The sequence below is a fragment of the Dromiciops gliroides genome, chromosome 1 (genome assembly GCF_019393635.1).
Source record: "Dromiciops gliroides isolate mDroGli1 chromosome 1, mDroGli1.pri, whole genome shotgun sequence".
NCBI classification, from domain to species: domain Eukaryota; kingdom Metazoa; phylum Chordata; class Mammalia; order Microbiotheria; family Microbiotheriidae; genus Dromiciops; species Dromiciops gliroides.
Genome location: NC_057861.1, coordinates 632,803,991 through 632,831,880, shown reverse-complemented (window position 1 = coordinate 632,831,880; position 27,890 = coordinate 632,803,991). Strand labels below are relative to the sequence as shown.

General features: G+C 37.5%; 1 protein-coding gene across 1 annotated transcript in view; it reads right to left on the bottom strand.

Moving 5' to 3' along the window:
* Window positions 1-27,890, bottom strand: part of LOC122753085 (phospholipid-transporting ATPase ABCA3-like) — a 265,236-nt gene that overhangs the window by 82,482 nt on the left and 154,864 nt on the right. The window contains exons 11-14 of the mRNA XM_044000190.1: window positions 18,960-19,089; window positions 5,208-5,362; window positions 4,768-4,923; window positions 4,108-4,318 (exon numbers count right to left, since the gene is read on the bottom strand). Coding sequence (XP_043856125.1) covers window positions 4,108-4,318; window positions 4,768-4,923; window positions 5,208-5,362; window positions 18,960-19,089 — 652 coding nt within the window. The remainder of the gene's footprint in view (window positions 1-4,107; window positions 4,319-4,767; window positions 4,924-5,207; window positions 5,363-18,959; window positions 19,090-27,890) is intronic.

Genomic DNA, 27,890 nt, shown 5'->3' with positions numbered 1-27,890 from the left:
CCCATGCTACCATCTTTTAACCTGGAAAATCATCCCTGGGTGCAGGTCCCCTTTTCAGTTTAACCTGGACCTGTGATCTAGTACTGGATATTGGGTGAAAAAGCTGCCAGTTGGCTTCTGTTCCTGTTACAGAGCCCCAGAGGGGATCTGGAACTTTCTTTTGTCCTCTCTGAAAATAGCCTTACCTTGGATGCTATAGTGCCCCATGTGCTCACTCCTGCTCAGAGACTATTCCCAGTGTCCACAGAACCTCTCTGTCTCCCTGTGCTATCCTGTGCTGGAAAAATAACTCAGGCTTTAAAAAAATTTCCCCATCAGGGTTCAATCTGGTGCATTTTTTAGATCTAATTAGAGGAGTTCAGGCAGGGCAGGGCTTGGCTATACTTCTTCCTGTTCCTCTATTTTTTTTAAAAAAATCTTTTAAATTTTGTTCTTATATTACATGTCTCATGGAGACACTGATATCTTTTTGTCTATTTTAACTTCCAGGTAAATACATTACTTTTTTTTGTATAGTATTTTATTTTTTCTAATTATATATAAAGACAAATTTTAACAGTCATTTAAAAATTTTGAGTTTCACATTTTTTCCTTCCTCCTTCACCTCCCTCCTCTAAGATGGTAAGCAATTTCAAATAGGTTTTATGTGTAAAATCATGTAAAAGACATTTCCATATTAGTGATGTTGTGAAAGAAGAAACTGACCAAAAGGGAAAAAAGAAACAAACAGAAAAAACCCCAAAGGTGAAAATAGTAAGCTTTGATCTTCATTAATTCTTTTTCTGGATGTAAATAGCATTTTTCCTCATGAGACCTTTGGAATTGTTTTGGATCATTTAATTGCTGGGAAGAGCTAAGTCATTCATAGTTGATCATCACAAAATGTTGCTGTTACTGGGTGTTCTCTTGGTTCGGTTCACTTTGTTTTGTAGCAGTTTGTGTAAGTCTTCTGAGGTTTTTCTGAAACCATCCTGCTCATTATTTCTTATAGCATAGTAGTATTCCATTACAATCATATACCACAACTTGTTAAGCTATTCCCCAATTAATGAGAACCTCCTTAATTTCCAATTCTTTGCTACCACTAAAAGAACTGCTATAAATATTTTTGTACATGTAGATCCTTTTCCTTTCTAAAAAATCTCTTTGGGGTACAGATCTAGTAGTGGTATTGCTAGATCAAAAGATATTCCCAGTTTTATACTTCCAAACTACTCTCCAGAATGGTTAGATCAGTTCACAATGCCACAAACCATGCATTACTGTTCCAATTTTCCCACATTCCCTCCAATATTTATCATTTTACTTTTTTGTTATATTAGCCAATCTGATGGATGTTAGGTGGTACACTATGGAGTTGTTTTAATTTATACTTCTCTAATCAATATGGATTTAGAGAATTTTTTTCATATGACTATAGATAGTTTTTTTTCATCTGAAAACTGCTTGTTCCTATCCTTTGACCATTTATCAATTGGGGAAATGACTTGTATTCTTATAAATTTGACTCAGTTTTCTATATATTTGAGAAATGAGGTCTTTTTCAGAGACATTAGCTATAAAAATTCTGCCCCTGCCCCCAGGTTTCTGCTTTCCTTTTAATCTTAGCTGCAGTAGGTTTTGTTTGTACAAAATCTTTTTAATTTGATATAACCAAAATTATCCATTTTATATTTTGTAATGCTCTCTATCTCTTGTTTGGTGATAAACTCTTTCTTCTCCATAGATGTTACAGGGAAACCATTCCTTCCTCTCCTAATTTGCTTTTGGTATCACCTTTTGTGTCTAAATCATGTATCCATTTTCACCTTATCTTAAAATACAGTGCAAAATGTTGATTTATACCCAGTGTCTACCATACTGTTTTACAGTTTTCCCAGCAGTTTTTGTTAAATAGTGAGTTCTTGTCCCAGACACTGGGCTCTTTGGGTTTATCAAACACTATATTACCATGGTCATTTAATACTGGGTCTTGTGTACCTAATCTATTCCACTGATCTGCCACTCTATTTCTTAGCCAGTACCAAACAGTTTATAATAGTTTGAGATCTGGTACAGCTAGTCCATCTTCCTTCACATTTTTCATTAATTCCTTTGGTTTTTCCAGATGTATTTTGTTGTTATTTTTTTTTCTAGCTCTATAAAATAATTTTTGGTGGTTTGATTGGTATGGTACTGAATAATTAATTAATTTAGGTAGAATTGTCATTTTTATTATATTGGCTCGGTCTAGCCATCCATGAGTAACTGATATTTTTCCAATTGTTTAGACGTGACTTTATTTGTGTGAAAAGTGTTTTGGAATCATGTGGGAGTGCACTACTTAGGTAAGGTTTCTCACTTTCTGAGTTAATCTATTGATTTTTCTTACAATTGTTCCTCTAGAGCTTTTATTTAATTTTAAATATTTTGCTTAATTTCTTCTAGGTATTCATTTAGTTCTAGTGGAAAACCCATTTATTCTTGTCTTAAGTCTCTCCTTGCAGTTGTTACAGAGTTACTCTCTCTTTCGAAGATAGATTTTGGGGGTGTCTCTGGATCTACAATTCTTTATAGTGGTCACTGCTATCTATTTAGCCACCTCAAGGTTTAGGTCCTGAATTTGTGCACAAGTAAGCTCTGCTTCTCACTGTGCTATTGGGTTGAGTGTTTATTCCTCCTTGGTTCTGGATTACCAGGGACTTTATGATGAACTCCACCTCCTGGAGTCTGTCTATGCTAGAAGCATTGGTAGGTTTTAGGCCCTTCTGTATCTTTGACATTCAGAGTGCCAGCTGGACCTTCAGAACCCACTATTTCATCTCAGAACAGTGTGCTAGGGACATTTGAGCCCTGAGACTACCTCCTATATAAAACATTTCTTGATCACCTCCCATGTGCTGACGCCCTCCTTCCCTGTATTTATTCTCTGCTGCATAGGCATCCAGATGGCTCAACAGAAAGAGTACTGGGCCTGCAGTCAGAAAGATCTGAGTTCAAACCCAGCCTCAGACACTTCCTAGCCATGTGACCTTGGGTAAGTCAGTTAATCTCTGTTTGCCAGTAGAGAAGGAAATGTCAAACCACTCTAGTAGCTTTGCCAAGAGGGTTACCAAGAGTCAGATACAACTGAAACAAGTGAACAACAATTTATTCTCTCACTATAGTACTTATCTATGTACATATTTTCCTCCCTGATAGAATCTGAGCTTACATTAATTTTTTGTCTTTATATCCCCACTGCCTTGTATACTGCCTAGCACACAGTATGTGATTAAGAAATATTTGTTGATTGATTAAATTTCTCTTAATGACAATTGGTCTAGGAAGGAGGCTTGGGGACTCATGAGTACTAAATGGAGTAGTCAGAAACTGAACCAGGTTTTGGAAGCTTGGAGTCACTTCAGGGCAGCTACATCAAGAAACATACTCTACAAAGAATAGTTCCCAAATGATAGCATCAACTATGTAAGTAAATATCATTGGACTAAAGTCCTGCTTGTCAGTGGAAAGTAGAGAACAAAGACATCTATAGGAAAAATAATCAGTGTCCCTCATATACTGGACCATTTTGTGCATATTCTTGGGATTATTATGGCTTGTTTTTGCATTCTTTCCTACTATGTCAAGAGGGAAAAGAAATAGTAGCTTAATGGAGAAAGGGCACTTATGGGGGGGGCCATAAGATAATAATAGCTAGCATTTCTATAACACTCTAAGGTCTATGTATGTTATCTCATTTGATCCTCATGATGACCCTAGGAGATAGGTAACTGAGGCTTAGAAAGGTTAAGTGATTTATTTACCCAAGGACACACAGCTAGTAAAATACATGCTTTATCCACTTAACCACCTTGCTGCCTCATTGATCAATGATTATACAGATCATTGAGATAATATATAACCTGTCCAAGATCACCCAGGTAAGGAAGTGGCAGCATCAGGATCTAAACTAAGGTCCTTTACCTCCCAATATAGCCCTCTTTGCACTATGCTCCATACATTGCCTCCCCAGAGTACAGGGGAACTGTTTTAGAGTCTCCTTCACTATGTATGTAGGGGATTCAATGCAGACCCCACAATAAAGATGAATACACCTGCTTGTTTTATCTCCCTTGTCCCCCTTACCATATTTTTGTTTGAGGAAAAGTGAAGAACCACAGCACTGCAGTTCCCCCTTGGCCATGATGGCAATGCGGTCTCCCAGAAGATCAGCTTCATCCATAAAGTGGGTAGTCAATAGAATTGTGCGGTTACTTTTCTGATTTTGAAGGAGGTCCCATATACTTCTCCGTGAGACTGGATCCATGCCTGATGTTGGCTCATCCAGCATCACCACCTACAGATCCCCAAAGGACAGACCCAAGACTAATGAGACAGGAAGCCTGATCCTGCCTCTATTCCCTACTGATATGCTAGTTCACTCAAGGGAGTGTTATGAGTTTACTCTGAACTCGACTATAGCTTAGAAATGATTCTGCCATATAATATATACTTGGTATTTATTGTTTCAACTCAGGGGAGGGATAATGGAATTGAGTCACTTGTCTAAGGACAGAGAACAAACCCAGGTTAAGGAAGAGTCTGTTTATTAATGCCCGCAGTCCTGTGGCTGTCCTATACTAATTAGACTTACCGACCCATTTGTTTGACATTGAGTATACTTTAGGAAGTTCCACTTGGAGGGCAAGGTCTATACCAACTTACTTAGGTCTTTATAAGCTGATTTATCTATTTATGTTGTAGTGGGGACCTGATTCTACCCACAGAAATGGGAAAAATCTATACCTTAGATCCTCCTATGAGTGCGATGCCAATGGAGACCTTGCGCTTCATCCCTCCACTCAGGGACTTTGAAATCGTGTTGCGCTTATTCTCCAGGTCAAGAATATTCAAGATATAATTGATTTCATTAGAGCAGTCTTTATCACTTATTCCTTTCAACTAAGAGAACAAAGTTAGGACAGAGAATAGAGACTTTGTAAAAGGAAGCTTAGCGTATCTAATAATTTGTTTTTATGCCTTAGAAAGACTTTGTAGGCAACTCTAATTGCTTCCTTATTTAGGGATATTGACTTAAGGATGTCTTTCCTTCCCCTGCTTTCCTTTGTGTCCACAAAGTGGTTTTTTTAAACTTATTTTGTGATTCTTTAAGGATAAGAATACTGGCCTACTAAATGGCTACATAAGGTATGGGGAAAAATAAATAAATATTCTTTGGGGCTCACCTGAACATAGAAGGAAAGGTGTTCAGCAACTGTCAAGTAATCAAACAAGATGTCATGTTGTGGGCATAAGCCCAGACTTTTCCGGATCTCATGTATGTCCTGTGAAACCTCATACCCACTGAGCCATGCCTCTCCACTTGTAGCAGGGAGAAGACCTAGAACCAAGCAGAAAACACCCTATCTTTCTATTTTACTTTCAGGAATCCCTATTCTATTGTTATCACCTTTCAAATTAATTAAGCTCATGCTCTTCCCCCTGGAAATTACTAGGGTTTTCCTTACATGTGTAACAAAATGTAAGCTTCTTGAGGGTAAGAACTGTTTCATTTTGGTTTTGTCAGAACATAGCAGGAACTTAATATTTGTTAAATTGAATTGAACTAATAAGGAGGTACAAAGAAAGATGGCATCAGTCTATAACAGAGAGCAAATAATGTGCTCTCTGAGACAAGCTATGGAACCTGCTGGTGTTGTTGCCAGATGTGCTCAACCACTTAGAACTTTGACTTGAGATGCCATGAAATTATCTGCCTGTAGGACACAGTTCAGGTTTTATATCGGTGCTACCACATGGGTACATAGTTTATCTTAGAAATAGTCTGACCAGATATCAAGGGAACTAATGAAAAAAATGCACAGGAAGGTGGGCTAATTGTACCAAATTTGAAGCTATACTATAAAGTGGCAGTCATCAAAACTATTTGGTAGTGGCTAAGAAATAGAGTGGTGGATCAATGGAATAGGTTAGGCACAGGAGACACAGTAGTAAATGACTATAGAAATCTACTGTTTGATAAACCCAAAGACTCCAGCTTCTGGGATAAGAACTCAATATTTGACAAAAACTGCTGGGAAAACTGGAGGATAGTATGGCAGAAACTAGGCATAGATCATTATCTTGCACTGTACACCAAAGTAAAGTCAAAATGGGTACGTGACCTAGACATAAAGGGTGACACCCTGGGCAAATTAGAAAAGGAAGGAATAGTTTACTTGTCAGATGTATGGAGAGCAGAACAATTTATGACAAAAGATTAGATAGAGAACATTATGAAATGCAGAGTGGATCATTTTGAATACATTAAATTAAAAAGGTTTTGCACAAACAAAACCAATGCCAACAAGATTAGAAGGAAAGCAGAAAGCTGGAAAACAACTTTTACAGCAAGTGTTTCTGTTAATTTACTGTGAATCTGTAAACCCCCCAATCTTTTTCAAATAAATTGTCATTTATCCATATCTTTTCCATCTTATATTTGTGAAGTAGACTTTTTTTGAATTCAAGGTATTGGGATTTTACATTCAGCTCATTAAATTTCATATTACTAAATTTGGTTCATTGTTTTAGTCCATCAAGGTCTATTATCTAACATGTCAGGTCTCTCTAACATATGTGTCATTGAAGAAAAACTAATACTATAAGGCTACACTAATTTTTCTTCTACTTTTAGCTATAATGATTTTTTTTTTTTGCGGGGCAATGGGGGTTAAGTGACTTGCCCAGGGTCACACAGCTAGTAAGTGTCAAGTGTCTGAGGCCGGATTTGAACTCAGGTACTCCTGAATCCAGGGCTGGTGCTTTATCCACTGCGCCACCTAGCCGCCCCAGCTATAATGATTTTTAATTGCCAAATTTAACAAATAGCCTTTCTTCTGCTTAACATTTCTGTGATACCTGACATTCCTAGCCTTCCAGAGACTCTATTCTCTGAGTGTCTGACTACTTCACTAACTCCTCAGTTTCTTTTGCTGCTCTCCCACACACCTTGGTTAATGTGTTTTGACACTTTTCTCTGAGGGATTACAGTTTCTTTCTGACTTTTGGACAACCTACTTCACTTCTGGACTCACTTTTAGACAACAGAGTCAATGAATCAATAAACATTTACTAAATGCTGGAGATAGAAACAAAGGTAAAAGATGGTCCCTATACTCAAGGAGCTCACAATCTAATGAATTAATTAAAAATGAACCACAATCTAGTCTAATTACAAAACATAATATGGATGACAAGGTCATGAAAATCTCATATCTCATGCTCCCCCCCAAAGATTAAAAAAGTTTCTTGATTTCTCACAGGGTAAGTGGACCACTAAAACAGCAGAATGCTGTAGACATTCATATATTTAGATTTTAGTAAATAATTTTATATTCTCTCATGCCATTCCTGTGGACAAGTAGGAAAGATGTGGGCTACACAAGTGGATGTTGTATCCACTTATTTTATGTAATATATTATCAACTAAAAATTATTGTTGTTTGTCCTTTACAGAGTGATGTCTTGACTTGCGTGTGAACTGGATTTAAGTGAGGCAGAGTTGCATCATCATTCAGTGTTCCAGAATCATCAAAGTCCAGTTGCAAGACAAAAGTTAGGACAGCTGGAGATGGTCAAGGAGACAGTGGATGACCTCAGCATCTTCAGTGTCTGACTAAGCTCTAAGCATCCCACAATGCTGCTTCAGCTACCTTCATGGCTGTTGGAACAAATTGTTCTCATCCATCTATTCCACCAGAGGGAAGTCTTCATATGCTTGGGGTACATACCCCTCTAACTCACTGACAGGTCTGAGACATGCTGATTACTTTCAAACTGATTTAGCTTGTCTGCCAAGACAGTTTTACCAGGTTATGGCTACTGTGCATGCTACAGCTTCTTGGAGCCACAGGTGAGAGTTGGCCAAGTGATTCCTCTACTAGTCCTATACCTCAAAGAGATAAAATAAAGATGAAAAGCAGCTATGTGTACAAAAATATTTATAGCATATCTTTTTGTAGAGGCAAAAAAATGTAAACTAAGAGGGGGGTGCATATCAGTTGTGGAATGGCTTAAGAAATTATGTTATATGAACACAGTGGAATATGTTTAAGCTATAAGAGATGATGAGGGGGGAATTCCAGAGAAAGCTGGGATGACCTATATGAACTTATGGAAAGTGACATAAATAAAACCAAGAAAATAATTATAATATGGATAATTATATATGAACAATAGCACAGTTGAAGCAATGAACAACTTTAGCAAAGTTGCAGGATACAAAATGAACCCACAGATATCATCAGCATTTCTATATATTGCCAACAAAACCCAGCTGGAAGAAATAGAAAGAGAAAATTCATTTTAAATAACTGCAGACAATACAAAATACTTGGGAGTCTACCTACCAGGACAAACCCAGGGACTATATAAACAGAAGTATAAAACAATTTTCTTTTTTTTTTTTTGCGGGGCAATGGGGGTTAAGTGACTTGCCCAGGGTCACACAGCCAATAAGTATCAAGTGTCTGAGGCCGGATTTGAACTCAGGAACTCCTGAATCCAGGGCCGGTGCTTTATCCACTGCACCACCTAGCCGCCCCCTATAAAATAGTTTTCACAAAAGTAAAGACAGATCTAAACAATTGAAGAAATATTAATTGCTCATGGGTAGGTCAAGCCAATATAATAAAAATGGCAGTTCTACCTAAGCTACTTATTCAGCACCATACCAATCAAACAATCACATAATTATTTTATAGAGTTAGAAAAAAGAATAGCGAAATTCATCTCGAAGAACAAAAGGTCAAGAATATCAAGGAAATCAATGACAAAAAGTGAAGATGGCCTAGCTGTACCAGATCTCAAACTATATTACAAAGCAGTAATCATAGAATGGTGGATCAGTGGAATACATTAGGTACATAATCAATACACAGTAGAAATGGCCATAATATCCTAGTGTTTGATAAACCCAAAGATCCAAGCTTTAGAGACAAGAATTCACTATCTGACAAAAATTGCTGGGATAACTGGAAGGCAGTCTGGCAGAAACTAAGCATAGACCAACATCTCACACTGTATACCAAAATTAGGTTAAAATGGATAAATGATTTAGTTATAAAGGATGATATCATAAGTAAATTAGGGTAGCGTGGAAAAATTTACCTGTCACATGTATAAGGATAAGGGAAGAGTTTAGGACCAAACAATAAAAAAGAGAGGATCATGGGATGTAAAACAGATAATTTTGATTACATGAAATTAAAAGTTTTTTGCACAAACAAAACTAATGTAACCAAAATTAGAAAGAAAGCAGGAAACTAGGAGAAAAATTATAGCAAGTTTCTCTGGAAAAGGCCCCATTTCTCAAATATATAGAGAACTGAGCCAAATTTATAAAAAATATGAGCCTTTCCCCAGTTGGTAAATAGTCAAAGGCAGTTTTCATGAGAAGAAATCAATGCTATATTTTCTTTTTCTTTTTTTTTCTTTTTTTTAGTGAGGCAATTGGGGTTAAGTGACTTGCCCAGAGTCACACAGCTAGTTAAGTATTAAGTGTCTGAGGCCGGATTTGAACTCAGGTACTCCTGACTCCAGGGCCGGTGCTCTATCCACTGCGCCATCTAGCTGCCCCCCAATGCTATATTTTCATGAAAAAATGCTCTAAATCAGTAATGATTAGAGAAATGTCAGTTAAAATAGCACTCAAATATCACCTCGTGCCTATCAGATTAGCTAACATGACTGAAAAAGAAAATGAGAAGTGTTGTAGAGGATGTAGAAAAATTGGAATACTAATTCAGTGCTGGTTGAATTATGAACTGACCCAAACCTTTTGGAAAACAATTTGGAACTATGCTCCAAAGGCTACAGATACTGTACATACCTGTTGACACAGAAATACCATGACAAGGTCTTGTATATCAAAGGATCAAAGAAAAAGGAAAAGTACTTTGCCTTAGTGCACGCTTTTTAATTAGATTAGTTAAAAGTTTATCAATTTTGTTAATTTTTAGAAAACTAGCATTTAGTTTTATCATTTCTACATTTTGGGGGGGAGTTACATTTGTATTTTCTCTTCTAATTTTTAATATGTCCTCTCCTGTGCTTATTTCAGATTTATTTGTTGGCTACTTTTAAAAAATGCATATTCAATTAAACCTTTTCCCTACAATTTTGTTAATGTATAGTTGTAGGGTCATGATTTTTTTTTTTACTCAACACTGCTTTCACTGCAACCTAGAAATGTTTTTCATTATCATTTTCCCACATAATTGATATTTCTACAATTGGTTCTATGATCCAATTAATAATTTCATTGTTAAGTTTTCGTTTTGGTCTGTCTTTTGTTTTTGGTCCTTGAATCAATGACTTTTTAATTGCATTATGGTCTAAAAAGATGTATTAACTATTTTTGCCTTTTAAGATTTGCTTGCAATGTCTCTGTGTCCTAATACATGATCAATTTTTATAAAAATTCTATTTGGTGCTGAAAATATGTATATTTTTTTGTTGTCCCATTTGGAAGATGCCATATCTTTTAACTATAGTTTCTACAGTAATTTATTCAGTTCTGCATTTTCCTTTTTGCTTAGCTTTCTGTTAGATATATTTCAAACTGAAAGAGGGACATTAAGGTCTTCTGTCACTACTGTATCATGCTACGTATTCTTCTCATTCAGGTAATGTTTTCTTTTTTGAATTTGGATACTAAGACTTTGGAGTATAAAAGTTTAGTACTGTTATTGGTTTGTTTTCTATGATTCCTTTCAGCATAGTTTCCTTATTTATCCCTTTTTAATTTTTGAATGTTTTTTTTCAGATAGCATGACTGCAATTAATTCTTTTTTGTTTTCATAATTTTTGTATGCATAAAAAATTATTTTCCCTACCCTTTCAGTGTTATTTTGTGTTTCTCTTTGCTTTTTAAATGTGTTTCTTATAAGAAACAGATTGTAGGATTTTCTTTTCTTTTTTTGTTTTCTTCACTAATCTGTCACTCTTCTTTTTGTTTTATTAGATTGTTAAATCCATTTACATTTAAAATTATGAGCTAGGTTAATATGTTCCTTCCTTTGTCTCATACTGTTTTTTCCAAGTTATGGTTTTTCTCTTTGTTCTAAAGTTAATACATCCTCTTCACTTACTTTAGCTTAATATTTTTTTAAGGTGGCCCTATTCTCTCTTGTCCTCAACTCTTTTTCTTCCTCTCCCATTTGTTAACCCTTTTCTATTTGGAGTTTTATTAGTTCCTTTTTCTTTCTTGACTTTATCTGGTTATTTAATTCTTCCCCTTGTTTTTTTCTCTCTCAAACAGATTTTCATTTCCTCCTTCCTTTCCACCACTTCTGTTCATTAGATTTTTAAAAAGTAATTTTTTTCAGTCCTTTTCAGAAAAGATTTTTCTCCCTCACTCTCTTCACTATCTATCCTCCCTCTCTATTTACTGTAGACCCTCTCTGGTTCATGGTCCCTATTCTTATCTAGTCCCTCTTTATTCTATTCATTCCTCATAGAATCAGAACTTCAGAAGTGTCCCTTCTGGGCTGCCCCCTCTAAGCATTTTGTGCTACTACCTTATAAAGCTTGGTCCCTGGCTCCTCTTTTCCCACTGTGCCTCACTCTCAGAAAAAAATGTCAATTCCTACAGGTTACAGAGAGGACACTTCCCCATTGCAGGATGATGCCCCCCTCCAAATTCCCAATTACACAGCCCACTACTAACCCATAATTCCCCCTGGTTACCATCCTTCCTCATTTGACTCAAACTCTCCTCCATGAGCCCATGCTCTCCCACTCACCCAAGCCCTCATTACTTCGAGGGGCTCCCACTTTTTTCCACCCACAATGCAAGACAAGTGTCAAATCCTTGCAGACAAAACCCAGTGCAGGGTGCCTATCTCCCTTCACTGATAATCTCTCTTCATCCCTAGGATTATACATTAGTGAATGCTTTTTGAATGAACCCCATCCCACTACCAAAACAAAGCCTCCTCTTTCTTCTCCTTTTCAATTCTGCCGGGGGAGAAATTCCTCACCCACCCTGCTGTAGGCTCTTTTCTTCCTAACAGACCTCAGGAGTCAAATTTCCCTTGCCGTTAGTCCTCTATTTGACCAAGGCACATAACACAATCCCCTTTATCCTCCTCACATTCAATTTTGTCATTTAGTCCCACAAAAACATTGATTCATCTGTGGGCAGGATGCTAAATGGTTCTGTCCATAATGACCAGACCCACTTCTGCACTATCACCTCTACCTGATTTTTGCCTTCCCATCTTCTTATGGACATTTAGAAAGAAGTCTCTTACTGGTTTCTCTGCTACCATTCTATTGCTTTTGCTGTCCTTGGTTGCTGCATTTATTCTCCCTTTCTGTTGTCTGGGCCTTCTGAGAAGCAAGTAATCTCTTTAGGTCTGGTTTTCTTTCTAAGAATGCTTTACATGCCTCTTTATTATTGGCTCTCCATGAGTTTTCATTTATGGTCAGGTTCAGATTTGCAGGTAGGTTATCCTGGGTTGAATCTTGAGCTACATTGCTCCTTGGAACACATTATTCCATTCCCTCCTGCAGTTTTTGGTGGGTGTAGAATAGTCTTGTGCTATTCAAACTTCCTTTGTATTTGAAGGACTTTCTCTTGGTCACTTGCAGAATTTGAATTTTCTCAATGGTTAAATTTAACCATTGTGTATCATGGAGTTTACAACTGTGGGTTGTTTTTTTTTTTTCCTGGAGGTAATGGTATAGATTTTTTCAACTGGCACTTTGCTTTCTACGTTCAGAAGTGTTGGGCATTTTGGGGGGTGTCATTTCTTGCATTATGATATTCAAGTTTTTTGACTTGTGTTCTTATGGGAGACCTATAATCCTTGAGTAATGTCTATGAATCCTGTCTTTAAGATCAATTTTTAAAAATAGAGAGCATGTTTTCTTTCAATGTTATTGCTTTTTGCTTCTTTTCTTCCAGACTGTCCTTCACTTTTGTGTATCTGCATGCCTAATTAGTTGTCCTATTCTTCCCATCTCCTTTGGTGACATTTGACATCACAGGTTCATTTTTCTATTCTGCCAATTATTTCTGATACATAAGCCATAAGCTCTGCTCTGACAATTTTCATTTTTCTATTAAACTCCTCAGAAACAGTGTGTTGTAGTTCCATGCTGTCCTCATAATCCACAAGATCCTTTTCCTCATCAGGTGATGAATTGTTTCCTTCTGTTTTGCAGTACTTATTTATTTTGTGGGTTTTTTGTTTTGTTTTGGTTCTTTTGGGAGGGGGGTGAGGCAATTGGGGTTAAATGACTTGCCCAGGGTCACCCAGCTAGTACGTGTCAAGTGTGTGAGGTCAGATTTGAACTCAGGTCTTCCTGATTCCAGGGCCGCACTCTATCTACTGTGTCACCTAGCTGCCCCTTGCAGTACTTATTCATAGATACCTGATATACAGATACATTTATTAGATCTGGAGGCAATATTTACTTCTGTTGTTAATGTTTCTCCTTTGTGTTTATTTGCTTATTCTCAAGACATTTGAGTTTTCTTCCTCCTGAAATCTTTGGTAATTTCAAACTTCTTTTCATTTCCCCCTTTTGCTCACTTTCTGACTTCCTCTCCTATGATAACAGTTTCCTTGAGGACTGCATCTCAAAGAGTCTCAGCCTTTTCCCACACTGAACAATTCACGGTCCACTAGTTTAGGTCTTTGCTCCAAGTTCTGTAAGGATATAACTGGCCCTGGATGGATGCTGAAGTCTTTCTCTCAGGCTCAGTAAAGTGTCACACAACTCTATTCCTCCCCCCACCCCCACCCCAATCCTTGACCCCACTGTCCTCTTTTGTTCTCTTTGTTTCTCAGTTCTCTGGACCAGCAATAAAGAGAACTGACATGTTGGTAGTATTGCAGCCTGGGCACATATCTTGGAGTTTGGGTCTCCCAGGTTCTGGGAGAAGAGGAGGGGTATCAAGTATGAATATGAACTTTTATTTCAATGCTAGTCATGTGTCCTGTCACACTGTTCCTCTGCAGAGATCTTTTGCAGCCTAGAATGCTACCACTTGCATTAGTTATATTGGCAGTGCAGCTTGTATCTCCATGGAAATGGAAAGAGGAATGGGAGAGAGGTATCAGGGTGTGGTGCTGCACTTTGTTGCAAGCTTTGCTGCGGGCAGTAGAGAAGGGAGTGCTGAGTGAGCATCCTAGATCACTGAGACAGCTGAAGATACTTTACCTTTGACACATCATTTCTGTTTTGGAGAAGTTTGAGACATTGTAAGGATCAGAAAAAAATGTCTAATCCTCTATCTTGTTGGTCACATGACCTTGCTGTTTGGATCTTAGTAGCATTAGAAAGATGGGGGCAGTGTTCTGAATGTAGTTGAGTTCTGTTGCATGCCATGGGTCAACTTGCACAGGCCTGCAACTGAGAGCATGATGGGCAGTGGGGGATGGGGTGCCAAGTAACCATGCTTCTGTCCATTGAATTTTTAACTTGTTTGGGTTCTTGGAGTCCTAGCTTGTGGAGACAGTTGAAAGTGCTTTATCTGTTGCACATAATTCCTATTTTCGAAAAGAAGATTGGTTTTTCCTCTTTTTAGCCATATAACCTGATATAGTCTCCCATATGGTTTTTGTATTCCACCTCCTAGTTGCCCATCCCACATGGGGAAGTATAAAGATCAACAGGTATCATTAGCATCTTGGAAATCCACATTTATTCCATATATGCTACAATATTGTTGCCCTCTTTATAGCATTAGCAATGTCAGAGTACCTAATTTACATTTTATTATGTCAATTACAAACCATATGAAGTCTTCTTCCAACAACATGTTGTTGGTGTTTTATGGATCTAAACACAGAAAAGGGGCTGATGATATCAAATTATTAAACTCATAAACCGCACAAAGCCAGGTGATCCCTTTATGAAGTACAAATTAGTCACTTCAGTGAATGTGAAAAGCAGCAGAAGGCATAGGATGAAGAATGATAAGTTATACCTCTGGGTGACCTTTGAGTCAGTTTGGTGAATACAGAGAACAGATTTGAAGAGGAATCCAGCTTCTTAAAAGAGGAGAATAAGACAAAGAGAGACTAAGAGAAGCCACCTGGAGCTGGGACAGGAAAAGCAGAAGGCAGTGGGAACTCACACAAAGAAAGGAGCCAGGACTATGGAAGGGAGACTGCTTGGGCTGATTAGGCATTAGGTATGTCAAGAGATGTGTAGTGGAAACCCTCATCCTCCACAGACATCAAAAGTAGTTATCCTTTCTCACCATGAGCTACTATGGTAGCAGGCATGAAAAAGTATTTATTTTTCTTTGCTTCAAATGTTTATCTTTATAAACGGTATTAACCAACAGTACTTGCTGGTTGAGGTATATTTATTGGGAATACAATCAAAAGGAGGCAAGTGAAAGGGAAACATCCCCAGAGAAGAGTTAGAGACAAAACATGGAGGTGTTTTGCCAAAAGTGCTATCTCTAGTTGGGGCTTAAAGTGACAAAAAGAGAATAACGAGAATTCTAGGTCTTCTGATGCTACTTCCTAGTGGAGAAGGAGCATTTGTACTGAGAAATCCATCTGGGCAACAAGATAGTAGTAGGGTAAGTGTAAAAATGGAGTGGTTCAACAGCCCTAGTCGCTACACCATCCCCTGCTGCTACACACACATATCTGGGGAAGGGTATTTAAAAACACATAGATTAGAATAGATGGAGACTTGATCATGTCTTTAAGTATAAGTAGGACTTTGAGAGGTAGAATAGGAACTCCAGAAAAGGAGAATATGAGTGAAAATATAGAGGGAAGAATGAGTACTGTATATTTATACACAATACAGGCATTGTTGCCTGTCTTCTTTGGCTGCACTCAGGCAAATTTCACTGTTCTGCTCAGCATTCTGCTTTATCAAGGTCTCCATCTCAAAGATTCACCCAACCCTGTGGCCTCTCTCTCAGGTGATGGTCATCTGGTATAGTTCTTTTGGCAATCACTAGTTGCGTGGTGCAGTTCATCTTTTAAAGTGTCCCATTCAGGAGAATTAAGTACAATATTCTGTCACATTAAAAACAATTCTACACTTCCTCTAAGCATTCTGGTTTGTTTCTAGATACGTTTCAGGTAGAAACTGGAGAAATATGGAGGAATTTTATCTATCTATCTATCTAGTCAGTTGTATAATAAAGACTTGGAAAGGAAAGGATCTGGGGATATGACCAACATGATGGAATAGTTGCTTTTAACAATCCAGGAGCCCAAAAATATCAGAAAAATAATTATGCAAATGAAACAATCTACAAGATTAAAAGACAGAAACACTACACAAGGTAAAAACTTAGATATTTAGAACTTAGATATTTAGTATTATCATCACTTAATGCATGCTCCAAGTGTAGAGAGCACATGCAAACTTTCAAGCTTTTAATTCAGGATCTCACTGTGGCAGTTTTTGTCCACTGTTTTCAAAGTAGTCAGTTAAAGAGCATTTATCAAGCACTCTCTACACGTTAAACACTGAATTAAGCACTAAGTACTAGGAATACTTGTCCTCAAAGACTGTACTTTATAATGAGAGAGACAGTGTGGATGGAAAGTAATATAAAAGTAGAAGGCATTAACAGCTGCGGAGCCTAGGAAAGGAATCTTGCAGAAGGTGGGGTCCCTCCCATATCCATTCCTAGCTTCAAAGCCTAAGAGGTTACAGATACTGGTTGTACCCTCTTAAGAGAAGAAAAGTCACAAAATCAAGATTTGGGGGAGAGACATGTATATATGTGTGTGTGGAAGACATAGGTTGCACTCAGAGACACATGCTAGATGGGAAATATCATTGGTGCCTGAGGGAAAGGAGACTAGAAATTCAGCTGGGGTCAGTTTTCTCCCCCAAGAATTTCTTTTAAGTAAGAATTTTAGAAATTTAATTTTATTATTTTTCAATGAACAAAAATCTATTTTATTTCTTTCCTACTTCCACCCCTATTAGGAAAAAAATGTGCAAAACTTATAACAAATGTATATAATTAAAGTAATACTAATTCCCACATTGTCCATGTCAAAGCAACAAAACAACTCTGATCTGGGTTTGGGGCTAGGCAACAACACTGTAGGCTTTCCCTTGGCTATGGTTCTAGCAGACTGGTCCCAGTCACAATCAGTTATTTGGAAGGTTTCTATAGGCTCAGAGTAATAGGAGTGTGGGCTATCCCACTGGTCTAAGCTTCCTGCCCCAGTGATTTGGCTACAGGCTGACCCGAGGGCTGGATTTAAGATGCTGCTTCAGTCCAGGGGTCAGTCACATAGATATAACTTGCTTTTGTTTCTGCTCCTTGACCAGCACACAGCTTGAAGGATTACAGCTTTTCTTTACCCTGATATACAACTCCTAGTTTCAAGTCCCTTCAGTCCTCAATCCATTAAAGTATAAAAAGTTGTGGTCAGTATGTATGCAATTCTTGTTTTGCTGATGTCAGTTTGCCTTTTCTCTTTTTATTATATTTTAAAGATATTTTTCTCTCCTTTTTATGCAATTACAAGGTCAAGGGATACAACTGATCAACTTTAAATCACTTCATATAGGTGTTTCCAAGATTCCTTGATGTTTTACATTTATTGTTATTTTTATGGCAATTAAACATTAATATGTCACAATTTATTTAGCCATCCTCCAATAGTCATCCATATAAATTATTTCTAGGTTTCCCCTTTATATTATAAAAAACCCTGCTATTAACATTTTTGTACAAATAGAGCTACTTCTAAGTCCTAGCAATGGAATTATACTAGGTCAAAAGGTGTGACTGGCTAGTTTTGTGAAATGTCATATTTTTCTCTAAAATGTTTATATGGAAGCAGCATATATGTCTAGGTTGATCAACTAGTGAAATCTGAGCAGGAGATTGAGACATTCCTAATAGCTGTTGGGGCAAATCTGACTACCTATTTAAACAGGATCTCTGGGGATGACAGGAGGAGGTACTATGTCTCAAGCTATGTTTGGTGGACAAAGAATGGTGACACCTTCTCCCACAAGGAGCTTTGGGTATGACTCTTGAAACATGCAGTTGAAAAGAATACAATTGCATATCAGCCTCTAAGCCCTACTGGACTCTTTGGTTTCTGGAAAATCAATGTTCCCCAGCTGGCTATTTTGAAGGTATCATGAGTAAAATTAAGGTAAGTTGAGGCATAAAGGTCTGAGTATGTTCATTTTATTGGTAAGGCTAACAATTAACAATAAAATAGTTTACTAGCCTTCATATAGTTTGGGGCAGTACAAGAGAACAAAGAACAGGAAACAGATGGAAAACCCTATTGGATGGATGTCTGGAATGCAGGGTTAACAACAACTCTCCTTCCATCTTTTTGCTATGGAAAGCTCACTGGTGGTATCCATATCCATGGCTAGTTAGTGTCACAGGGATAACAGACCAGACTTTCTTGAAGGACAGCTAGTGTTACAGATTACAAACTTCCTGGTGCCCACCTGCACCAGCAAAATTAGAACTGCATCCCTACTGACTACAACTGTTTAAACTTTAATGGATGTGTGATCTCATAAATATGGAGGGCTCCTTTTTGATTCTTATCCATATACTCCCATAAAGCCTTTATAATAGGCCAATCCAACATGCTGAAGGTGGCCTTCTTTCATTGTGTTCTGTGGGTACTAATGCAGCAATCAGGCTGTTTATCTGCTACCCATCACTTCTGACATGCCAACTGCTTTTGATATCACATTTTCTGAATGATATCTGTAATGATATTTCTTATATGAAAGTCACCACTGGTAATATCCAGTAGTCTACTTAAGCTGTATATTTTAAATGTTTGCTAATTTTATAATGTGTTCTGATGAGTATTAAGTCAGTGATAAAATTTATAATTAAATAAAAATAAAAACAATAATAGTTCTCCAGCAGTTTAGACCAGACCTTCTTACACTGGGAAGCAAATGGTCTGCTTTTATTGCCAAATTTTGAAGTACATACTTACCTGTCAGTATGGACAGGGTAGTGGTCTTCCCAGCTCCATTATGTCCAAGAAGCACAGTGATCTGCCCCTCATACATGTTCAGTGACAGGTTTCTTACTGCATATTTAATGGCACTCCTTGACTTAAATATCTGTGTAAGAGGCAGAGAAAGTGACCACACACAACTCTTAAAAGAGAATTGAAACTTAGTAAGAATCTACATTAACTTTCAAACTTCATTGGAATACTACCATGTCATTGAACATTAAGGGAACTATCTAAAAAGGCAGGCATTTTAGTATGAAATAGACTAAAATAGGCCACCTGAAGAAAGGGTCTTTAAAAAAAATTTTTTTTTAATGAGGCAATTGGGGTTAAGTGACTTGCCCAGGGTCACACAGCTAGTAAGTGTTAAGTGTCTGAGGCCAGATTTGAACTCAGGTACTCCTGACTCCAGGGCCGGTGCTCTATCCACTGCGCCACCTAGCTGCCCCAAGAAGGGGTCTTTTTGAGAAGCATTCAGGGACTGCCCCATCTACCTCTTAGGAGATCCTTACATTCACTGTACAACTAAGCAGGTCAATTTCATCTCATGTACAATATGTACTTTTTTATCTTCATGAAAGTAGCAGTGTGGCTCCAGGTGTTCGTTGGCACCAGACTAGATCTAACTTGGATTAGGATGATCTGGCATAATCACAAGGATCAGGAGTAATGGCCTTGAGGTTTAGAAAAGGCAGAGAGGGCTAAGGGCATGCAGGCAGCATCAAGATGAATATCATCACTGTGGGCAGGGGTACTGGCTCAGCATGGGAAGCAAAGTGGGCACAAGCACATGTATCACTGCAAATGAAGTTTGTTACGAGGATTCTGAGGATGAGGAGGTAGGAAATGAGACCCAAGGCTGGTACCTGCCTTGGTAAAACTGGAGACTAAAAGGTGGAAATGGCTATGATTTGTTACCTTGCCAGTCTTGGTCACTGAGGGATAGGGGTCACAGGGTAGATTGTAGTAGGCTCCTTGTCCTAGTTTAAGTTTGATCTGGTCTGGTACAAATGGAATACTCAGAGATACATTATTCATATCAGGTGGTTGCTTTTTCTGAGGTTTAAAAAAAGTGCATAGAAAATGTGGCTCCCTATTTACCAATCCCAGCTGAAAATAGCCCTAAGTGTTAAGACTAATGAGATCCTGAAGAACAGGCAGAGCAGCCCCTCTCTAGGTCTCCTTGGTGAGGGAGGTTCTTCACCTTCAGGTGGCCATCCACACCAGGGTCCATGCCTGGGCCTCACATCACTCACCCAGGGGCAAGCAGTTCTTGCCAGCTGTTCGAGTCAATTGCCAGCACCACAGGCAGAGGCCCAAGAATGTTCTGTGTCTTAATACTAATAGAGGCTGTAAGCAGCTGTAGAAATGTAATAGAAGTCTGAGGTACTTTGAAAATGTCCATACATCATGTAGAACCATGATGGAATTGTAACAAAACGTGCTATCTGGGAATCTGACAAAAGAAATGTAAATGGTCAGCAGAAATGAAGGTAAATGCTACCTGGGAGCACACTGTACAGAACCACAAGTGGTATTAGAAAACATAATGAAGAAAATCAGGACATATAAAAAACACACCAAAAAAGGTGGTTTCTGATAATGGGGGTAGTACAATGAAACTGGGGAAAGTGAACAGCTGGGCCTTTGCCACAGGTTGAAAACAAGCAATAATTAGTGGTTCCTGGACCAGACTATTTAATAGTTAGAACCTCAGAATGTGCTACCTGAAAGGAAACTTAAATAAACATCTCCTAATCTAATAACTTCATTTTACAGGCAACACATCTGAGGCAGGTACAAACAGATTAAGATAGTGGCTTGGGGCAGCTAGGTGGCGCAGTGGATAGAGCATCGGCCCTGGAGTCAGGAGGACCTGAGTTCAAATCCGACCCCAGACACTTAATACTTACTAGCTGTGTGACCCTGGGCAAGTCACTTAACCCCAATTGCCTCACAAAAAAAAAAAAACACAAAAAAGAGAATGGCTTGTCCAAGATCAACCAATGATTCTATCTGAGTTTGATGAATCTGACTTAAGCAGAATGGCTCACTCACAGATTTACTAGTAATATCCTTCAAGTGTACCCAGTTGTACAGCAAAACTACTTGTGTGTGTTCCCCTGCCCCTATAATGCACCAGGGGGAAGGCTGAAAAGCAACACTTGTCAAGGGACCAAAGAAAAATGAGGAAGAGAGCATGATGAAGGAGGGGACTTTCTCTGAGAGTGGCTGATTTTTGGCCATCCTTGTAGCATGAGAAGGAATGTGAAGTCTATCCAGTAGAACTATGCAATGTGACTCACCTTCTTGAAAAGTGGTACAGAATGGACAATTAATTCAAGATACTGTAACTGCCATTCCCTTTGAATTATATGAATTGTTTCACAATTCTTCAGTATACCCCGCCCCCGCAACCACCACCACTGGTGGTCATTGTGAGATCTCTTTCCTAAAGTCCAGTTCTAATTCTACCCTACATAGCAGTCATTAATTGACTTTGCCTCCTAAATCCTTTCCATTGACTTACACTCTGACTTTAATATTTCTCTTTCTCAATACCTATGCTCTACTTTTCTCTGCAGTCAACGAAGAGAAGATTCTAATATTCTCAAAAAAAATGTGAAATTAAATTGGGGCGGAACCAAGATGGCAGAGAAAAGCCAGGATGTTGCCTGAGCTCTTCCATGTTTCCCTTAAAAAAACATTAAATCAAGCCTCTAAACAGATACTGGAAACTACAGAACCTACAAAAAGACAGAGAGATACAATCTTCTTACTTGAGATAATTCAGAAGACTTCAGGAAAGGTATGTTTCACTTGGGCAAAAGGGGAGGGAGGCTCAGCACAGCTCAGCACAGCAGCAGTTTGGCAGAGCTGAGAGCAGTAAGAAGCTTGCAACAGGGACCCCTGTGCCCCAGGAGCAGACTTCAACTTTATAAGTTTAAAAATAGGTTACAATATGAGTAAGAAACAAAAAAAGACCCTTACCATTGACAGCTTCTATGGTGAAAGGGAAGACCAAAACACAAACTCAGATGAGTTTGTCAAAATGCCTACATGTGAATACTCAAGTGGGAAGATCATCTTGTAAAAGCCTTCTTTGAAGAGCTCAAAAAGGCTTTTAAAAATCAAATGAGAGGGGCAGCTAGGTGGTGCAGTGGATAGAGCACTGGCCCTGGATTCAGGAGGACCTGAGTTCAAATCTGGCCTCAGACACTTAACACTTACTAGCTGTGTGACCCTGGGCAAGTCACTTAACCCCAATTGCCTCACTAAAAAAAAAAAAAAAGCTTACTGAGGAAGATGATGCCTAAAAAACCCTCAAAAAATGTAAATCTGATGTCAGAAACCTCAGCTTTATAAGAAGGGCTGAGGTACAGGGATATCTTGTTTTATTGTGCTTTGTTTTATTACACTTCATAGATATTACTTTTTTTTTTTTTTGGCAAATTGAAGGCTTTACATTGTAACCTTATTTCCAGGAAATCTATCAGCACCATTTTTCCAACATCATGTATCTACATCATGTCTCTGTGTCACATTTTGGTAATTCTTGCAACATTTCAAACTTTTTCATTATTATTATATCTGTGATTAGAGATCTTTGATGTTATTATTGTAATTTTTTTGGGGGGGTACCATGAACCATGCCTATATAAGACAGCAAATTTAATAAGTATTGTGTGTTCTGGGGCAGCTAGGTGGCGCAGTGGATAGAGCACCGGCCCTGGAGTCAGGAGTACCTGAGTTCAAATCGGGCCTCAGACACTTAACACACACTTACTAGCTGTGTGACCCTGGGCAAGTCACTTAACCCCAATTACCTCACTAAAAAAACAAACAAACAAACAAACAAAAAACCAAAAGTATTGTGTGTTCTGACTGCTCTACCAACTGACCATTTCCTGTCTCTTTTCCTTTTCTCAGACCTCCCTATTCCCTGAGACAAAACAATATTGAAATTAGACCAATTAGTAACCCTACCATGGCCTCTAAGTGTTCAAATGAAAGGAAGAGTCAATTGATTGGCAAAGTTCATTGTTGTCTTATTTTAAGAAATTGCCACAGCCACCCCAACCTTCAGCAACTACCACCCTGATCAATGAACAGCTATCAACATCAAGGAAAAACGCTACAACAGCAACATGATGAAGACTCATTGAAGGCTCAGATGATGGCTAGCATTTTTTTTATCAATAAAGTATTTGAAAATTAAGGTCTGTACATTTTAAAGACATACTACTATTGTATACTTAATAGACTACAGTATAATGCAAACATAACTTTTATACATACCAAAAAACCAAAAAATTCATGTGACTTGCTTTATTGTGATATTCACTTAATTGCGGTGATCTGGAACTGAACCTGTAATATCTGTGAGGTATGTCTGCACTATTTAGGGAGGTCATACTTCTTTCTGTATTGTGTTCCCGTACCCAGGTAGGAGCTTCAATATCTGGTAATCTCTCAAAGAATGACAGCTCCCCAACAAGGACTTAAACTAATCGGGCAACAAACAGAAGATGTTTTATTTATATAAGCAAAAGGACAGAGAAAGGATTAATTAGTAGGATTCATTAATAAAAGGAGCCCATTAACATCCATGAAACTACTTCCCTTTTTGGTGTAGTTCCAACTTCCCATAGGCCTATGTAATTCTCCAGATTTATGATATTACCCTAGATTAGATTTCTAACAGGAAAAAAAAAAAAACTCTTGGCATCTAAAGACTAAATCAACTACTTTCCCTCTCCATGGAGGTAGTAACAAGTTGCCATTGAAGTATACTGAATAGGAGAATGATAGTCAGACCTGTACCTTAAGAAGATCATGTTGACAGCTAAGTGGACGATGGACTGGAGTAAGGAGAGACTTAAGAGACTTAAGATAGTCTGTTGCAATTGAGAAGGCATTAGAATTGTTACTGAAGTGTTTGAGGAGAGAAGGGGGGAGTATATGAAAGATGTTAAAGGTGGGAATGACAGAATGACGTCCACTTATCGGAGATTGGTGCTAAGAGAGAGTGAGGGATAGAAGATGACACCTAGGTTGTAAGCCTGGGGGAACTAGGAGAAGAGTAATAGGTAAGTTAAGAAGGGAGTGACATGTTGCATTTAAGTTATCTAACAGACATCAAGTTAGAAATGTCTAATAGGCAGCTGGAAGTATAAGACTGGAGGTCAGGAGAGAAGTGAAAGCTGGATAAATAGAAGTGAAAATCATTTATAAAGATGATAAGAGAATCTTTGGGAGTGAGTGAGATCACCAAATGAAACAGCATGGAGGGAGATGTTCCAGGACAGAGCTCTGAAGGACATCCACTGTTGGTGGCATTTACTAGATCTTTCTGAATGAAGATCTAGCAAAGGAGACTGAGATGGAGTGGTTAAGCAGGGAGGAGGAGGACCAGGGGAGAGCAGCGTCATGAAGAATTATCAAAGAGATAAAATGTCAAAGGCTGCAAAGAGGTGATGAAGAATGAGAACTGAGTAAAATCCATGAGATTTGGCAATTAAGAGATCACTGATAACTTCACAGAGAGCAGTTTCAGCTGAACAATGATGTTGGAAGCCAGACTACAGAGAGTTAAAAAGAGAATGAGAGGAAAGAAAGTAGAGGGACTGATGGGAGAAAGCCTTCTCAAAGAATTTAGCTATGAAAAGGATGAGAGATTAAAGAACAATAGCTAGCAGGGATCAGTGGATCAATTGAAGGTTTTTTGAGAAAAGACTTGAAGTATAGTTCTAAAGACAGATTTTGCCTGCTGTCTAAGGACCAGTCTGGCTAAATTTGGAGAAGACCACCACCAGCAAGTTGGTTACTAGGTGATGAACTCTGGCTATGGGAATCCATGAAACAAAGGAAAATATACAAGGGCCCTCAGACCCGTACAGTCTCTTTACACTTCTGCATTAAGTGTTGGAGTGATGAAAAAAGGAGCTAGAGAGTTGCTAGAAAATCTATAAACATTAATTTGTGTTGTTACTATAAATGTGAGATTGTCCAATAAATAATAGTTTTCCTCTGAAGACTGCTTCAGTTGAATCCCCCAAATTATGGCATATTATCATCATCTTTCACATAGTAATTAATTATGTCTATAATTTATGTTTTGACCCATTCATCATTCTGGATATCATTATTAAATTCCATTTAGTTCTTTGCTTTTTGCTTGTTCTTTCTGTATTAATATTTTATCACAGTAGGGCCTATAAATGATGAGTTTAGTATTTCTGCCTTTTTCACATTTATTTACAATTTCTCTGTGCTCTAACACAGGGTCTACTTTTGAAAAACTTCCGTGTGAAGCTGAAAAGTAAATTCTTTAATGTTCCTTCAGATATTTTCTCTTTCAGCTCTAAATTTACCTACACTTTGTTCAGTTCTTTATTTTCTCCTTTTGTTTATCTTTCTATTAGATTTTCCAGGCTCTGAAAGAGGAACACTATTATTAATGTAGCACCATCAATATTTTAATATAAATAACAAATAATCTGATTTTTGAAAGGAAACTAAACTAGCTTAAAAACACTACCAAAGGAAAAATTCTAATACAGACGAATTTACAGAAGTCTACAAAACTTTTAAAGACTAATTAACATCTATAACATATCTATTGCTCTAAAAAAATGATAATGAAATACTCTACTTAACACCTTTCATTAGGCAAATATAGTTCTAATACCCTAACCATAGATGTCTAAAGAAAAGAAAGAGAACTACAGGCAAATCTCATTAATGCACATTGATTTTTTTAAATTTTAAAGAAAATTCTCATTTGAAAAAACTATAACAATTAAAATATTTTTTATTATGATCACATTAGATTTATTAAATTAGGAAATCAATAATGATAATCATTGAAAAAACAAAAACAACTCAATTGATATGATTACATTTGTAGATGGAAAAAAAGCTTTTGAAAAATTTAAATATTAATTCATGCTAAAAAAGAGAACTCAGTAAAACACAGGCATAGCTTGGATAAAAAGTAAATATCTAAAACCAAAAGTTAACATTATACATGAGGAGGAAATAGAAAAAAATCTTTCCTAAAAGATATAGAAATAAAGCAAAGATGCCTCCTTTCTTCCTATCAAGATGAAAAAATAAGAATAAGAAAACAAAACAAAATTAAAGACAAAAATAGGCAAAGAGGAGACAAAAGCATTCCCATTTGCTAATGACAAGATGGTTACTTAGAAATTCTTAGCAAATCAGCGAAGAAACTGAGGTAATTAATAGATTTAGTAAAATAGCAGGATACAAAATTAATCCATAAAAACCAATAACATTTCTATGTAGCAATAATAAAATCTAAGAAGAAATGACAGAAAAAGAAGATTCATTCAAAATAACTAGGAAATACATAAAATATCTGGGCAACAATCTAACAAGACCTGTATAAATACAATTTTAGAACATTCATTTAAGAAATATCAAGAAATAACTAGATGAATGTTAAGTGTTCATATCTAGGCTGTACAACATAATAAAAATGAGGCTACCTAAACTAATTTAAAGATTTAGCACTATACCAAGCAAAATAGTGTAGTATAACTTTTGAGTTACATCCTCCAATGTATACTTATGTCCAAACTAGGGTAGCTGCTATCTCAGGTTTAAATGAGACAATATTTGTTAAGCACTTAGCATGGTGCCTGGTACATAGTAGGTACTATATAAATGCTATTATTATTATTATTAATATGATGGGGTAATCTGTGAGTACCCAATCCGAAAATGATCACTCATGAACCACCACAAGTATGATTACAGTGAACAGTGAGCCAGTCAACACAATTGGCACTTACTAAGATGGAATAGTAATAACAACAGTTACAAAAAGATTTCTTCTAGAAACCTTAGGGGTACTTTTCTACAAATAATGGCCAACATCTCGAGGTATTTAAGAGTAAAATAGTAGTGAGATACACATATAGGGAACATGCAAAATCAAGTCTACTCACTCCTCTAATGCTGGGCCTTGAAGTCCTTTCTCTCCTGTGGAATTCTCACAAAGCTCCACCCCCATAACCCCTTTACACAATTCTCTGCTGGTCAGGTTGTTTTTTCTGGGCTCCCATGATCCACTTTTTACAAGAATAAAAAATAATAATAATGTAGCAATTATATAGCACTATGTGCCAGGCATTGTGCTGAGTGCTTTGCAAATATTAACTCATTTGATTCTCAATACGACCTTGGAAGGTAGGTGCTATTATCCCCATTTTATAGCTGAGGAAACTGAAGCAAACAGAGATGAAATGACTTGTTCGAAGTCACACAGTGAATGAGTGTCTGAGGTTGGATTTGAACTCTGGTATTCCTGACTCCAGGCCCAGTACTTCAATCCTCTGCATCACCTAGCTGTCTCCAGGACAGTTACTTTAATGACTCTGTAGCTGGTTCACTTCTCTTCTAACAGAGATTATACTCTTTGAAGATGCTTCTAGTCTCAAATCAAGAGATTCTCTGTTTGTGTATTTATCTTTTTTAAAAAATATATATATTTATTTATTTTATTATGAACTTAAGAAATAAAACAAGCATTTCCATAACATAGTAGAATAGAAAAACAGATGATCGTACCTGAAACCGCAAATCTACCATGTATGACTTGCTATTCCTTTTAAATATATACTAAAGTTATCATGTAACTTTCTATTTTTTCCCCTCCCTGGCCTAGAGATAGCTATTTATCTCTTGAACCAATTCTCCACTTGTTGGATTCAGTCTCTCCTGGGCAAATAACTTTGCTGTTAGATATCATGTCTGATGGACAGAGAAGAGAAACTTCTCTCTCTCCTATGACCACTGCCATTGATTCTGCTTCAGGGACATGGTACTTGACTATGAGATCTTGTCTTAATTAAGTCCACCTCCCAAACTGTGTTTTTT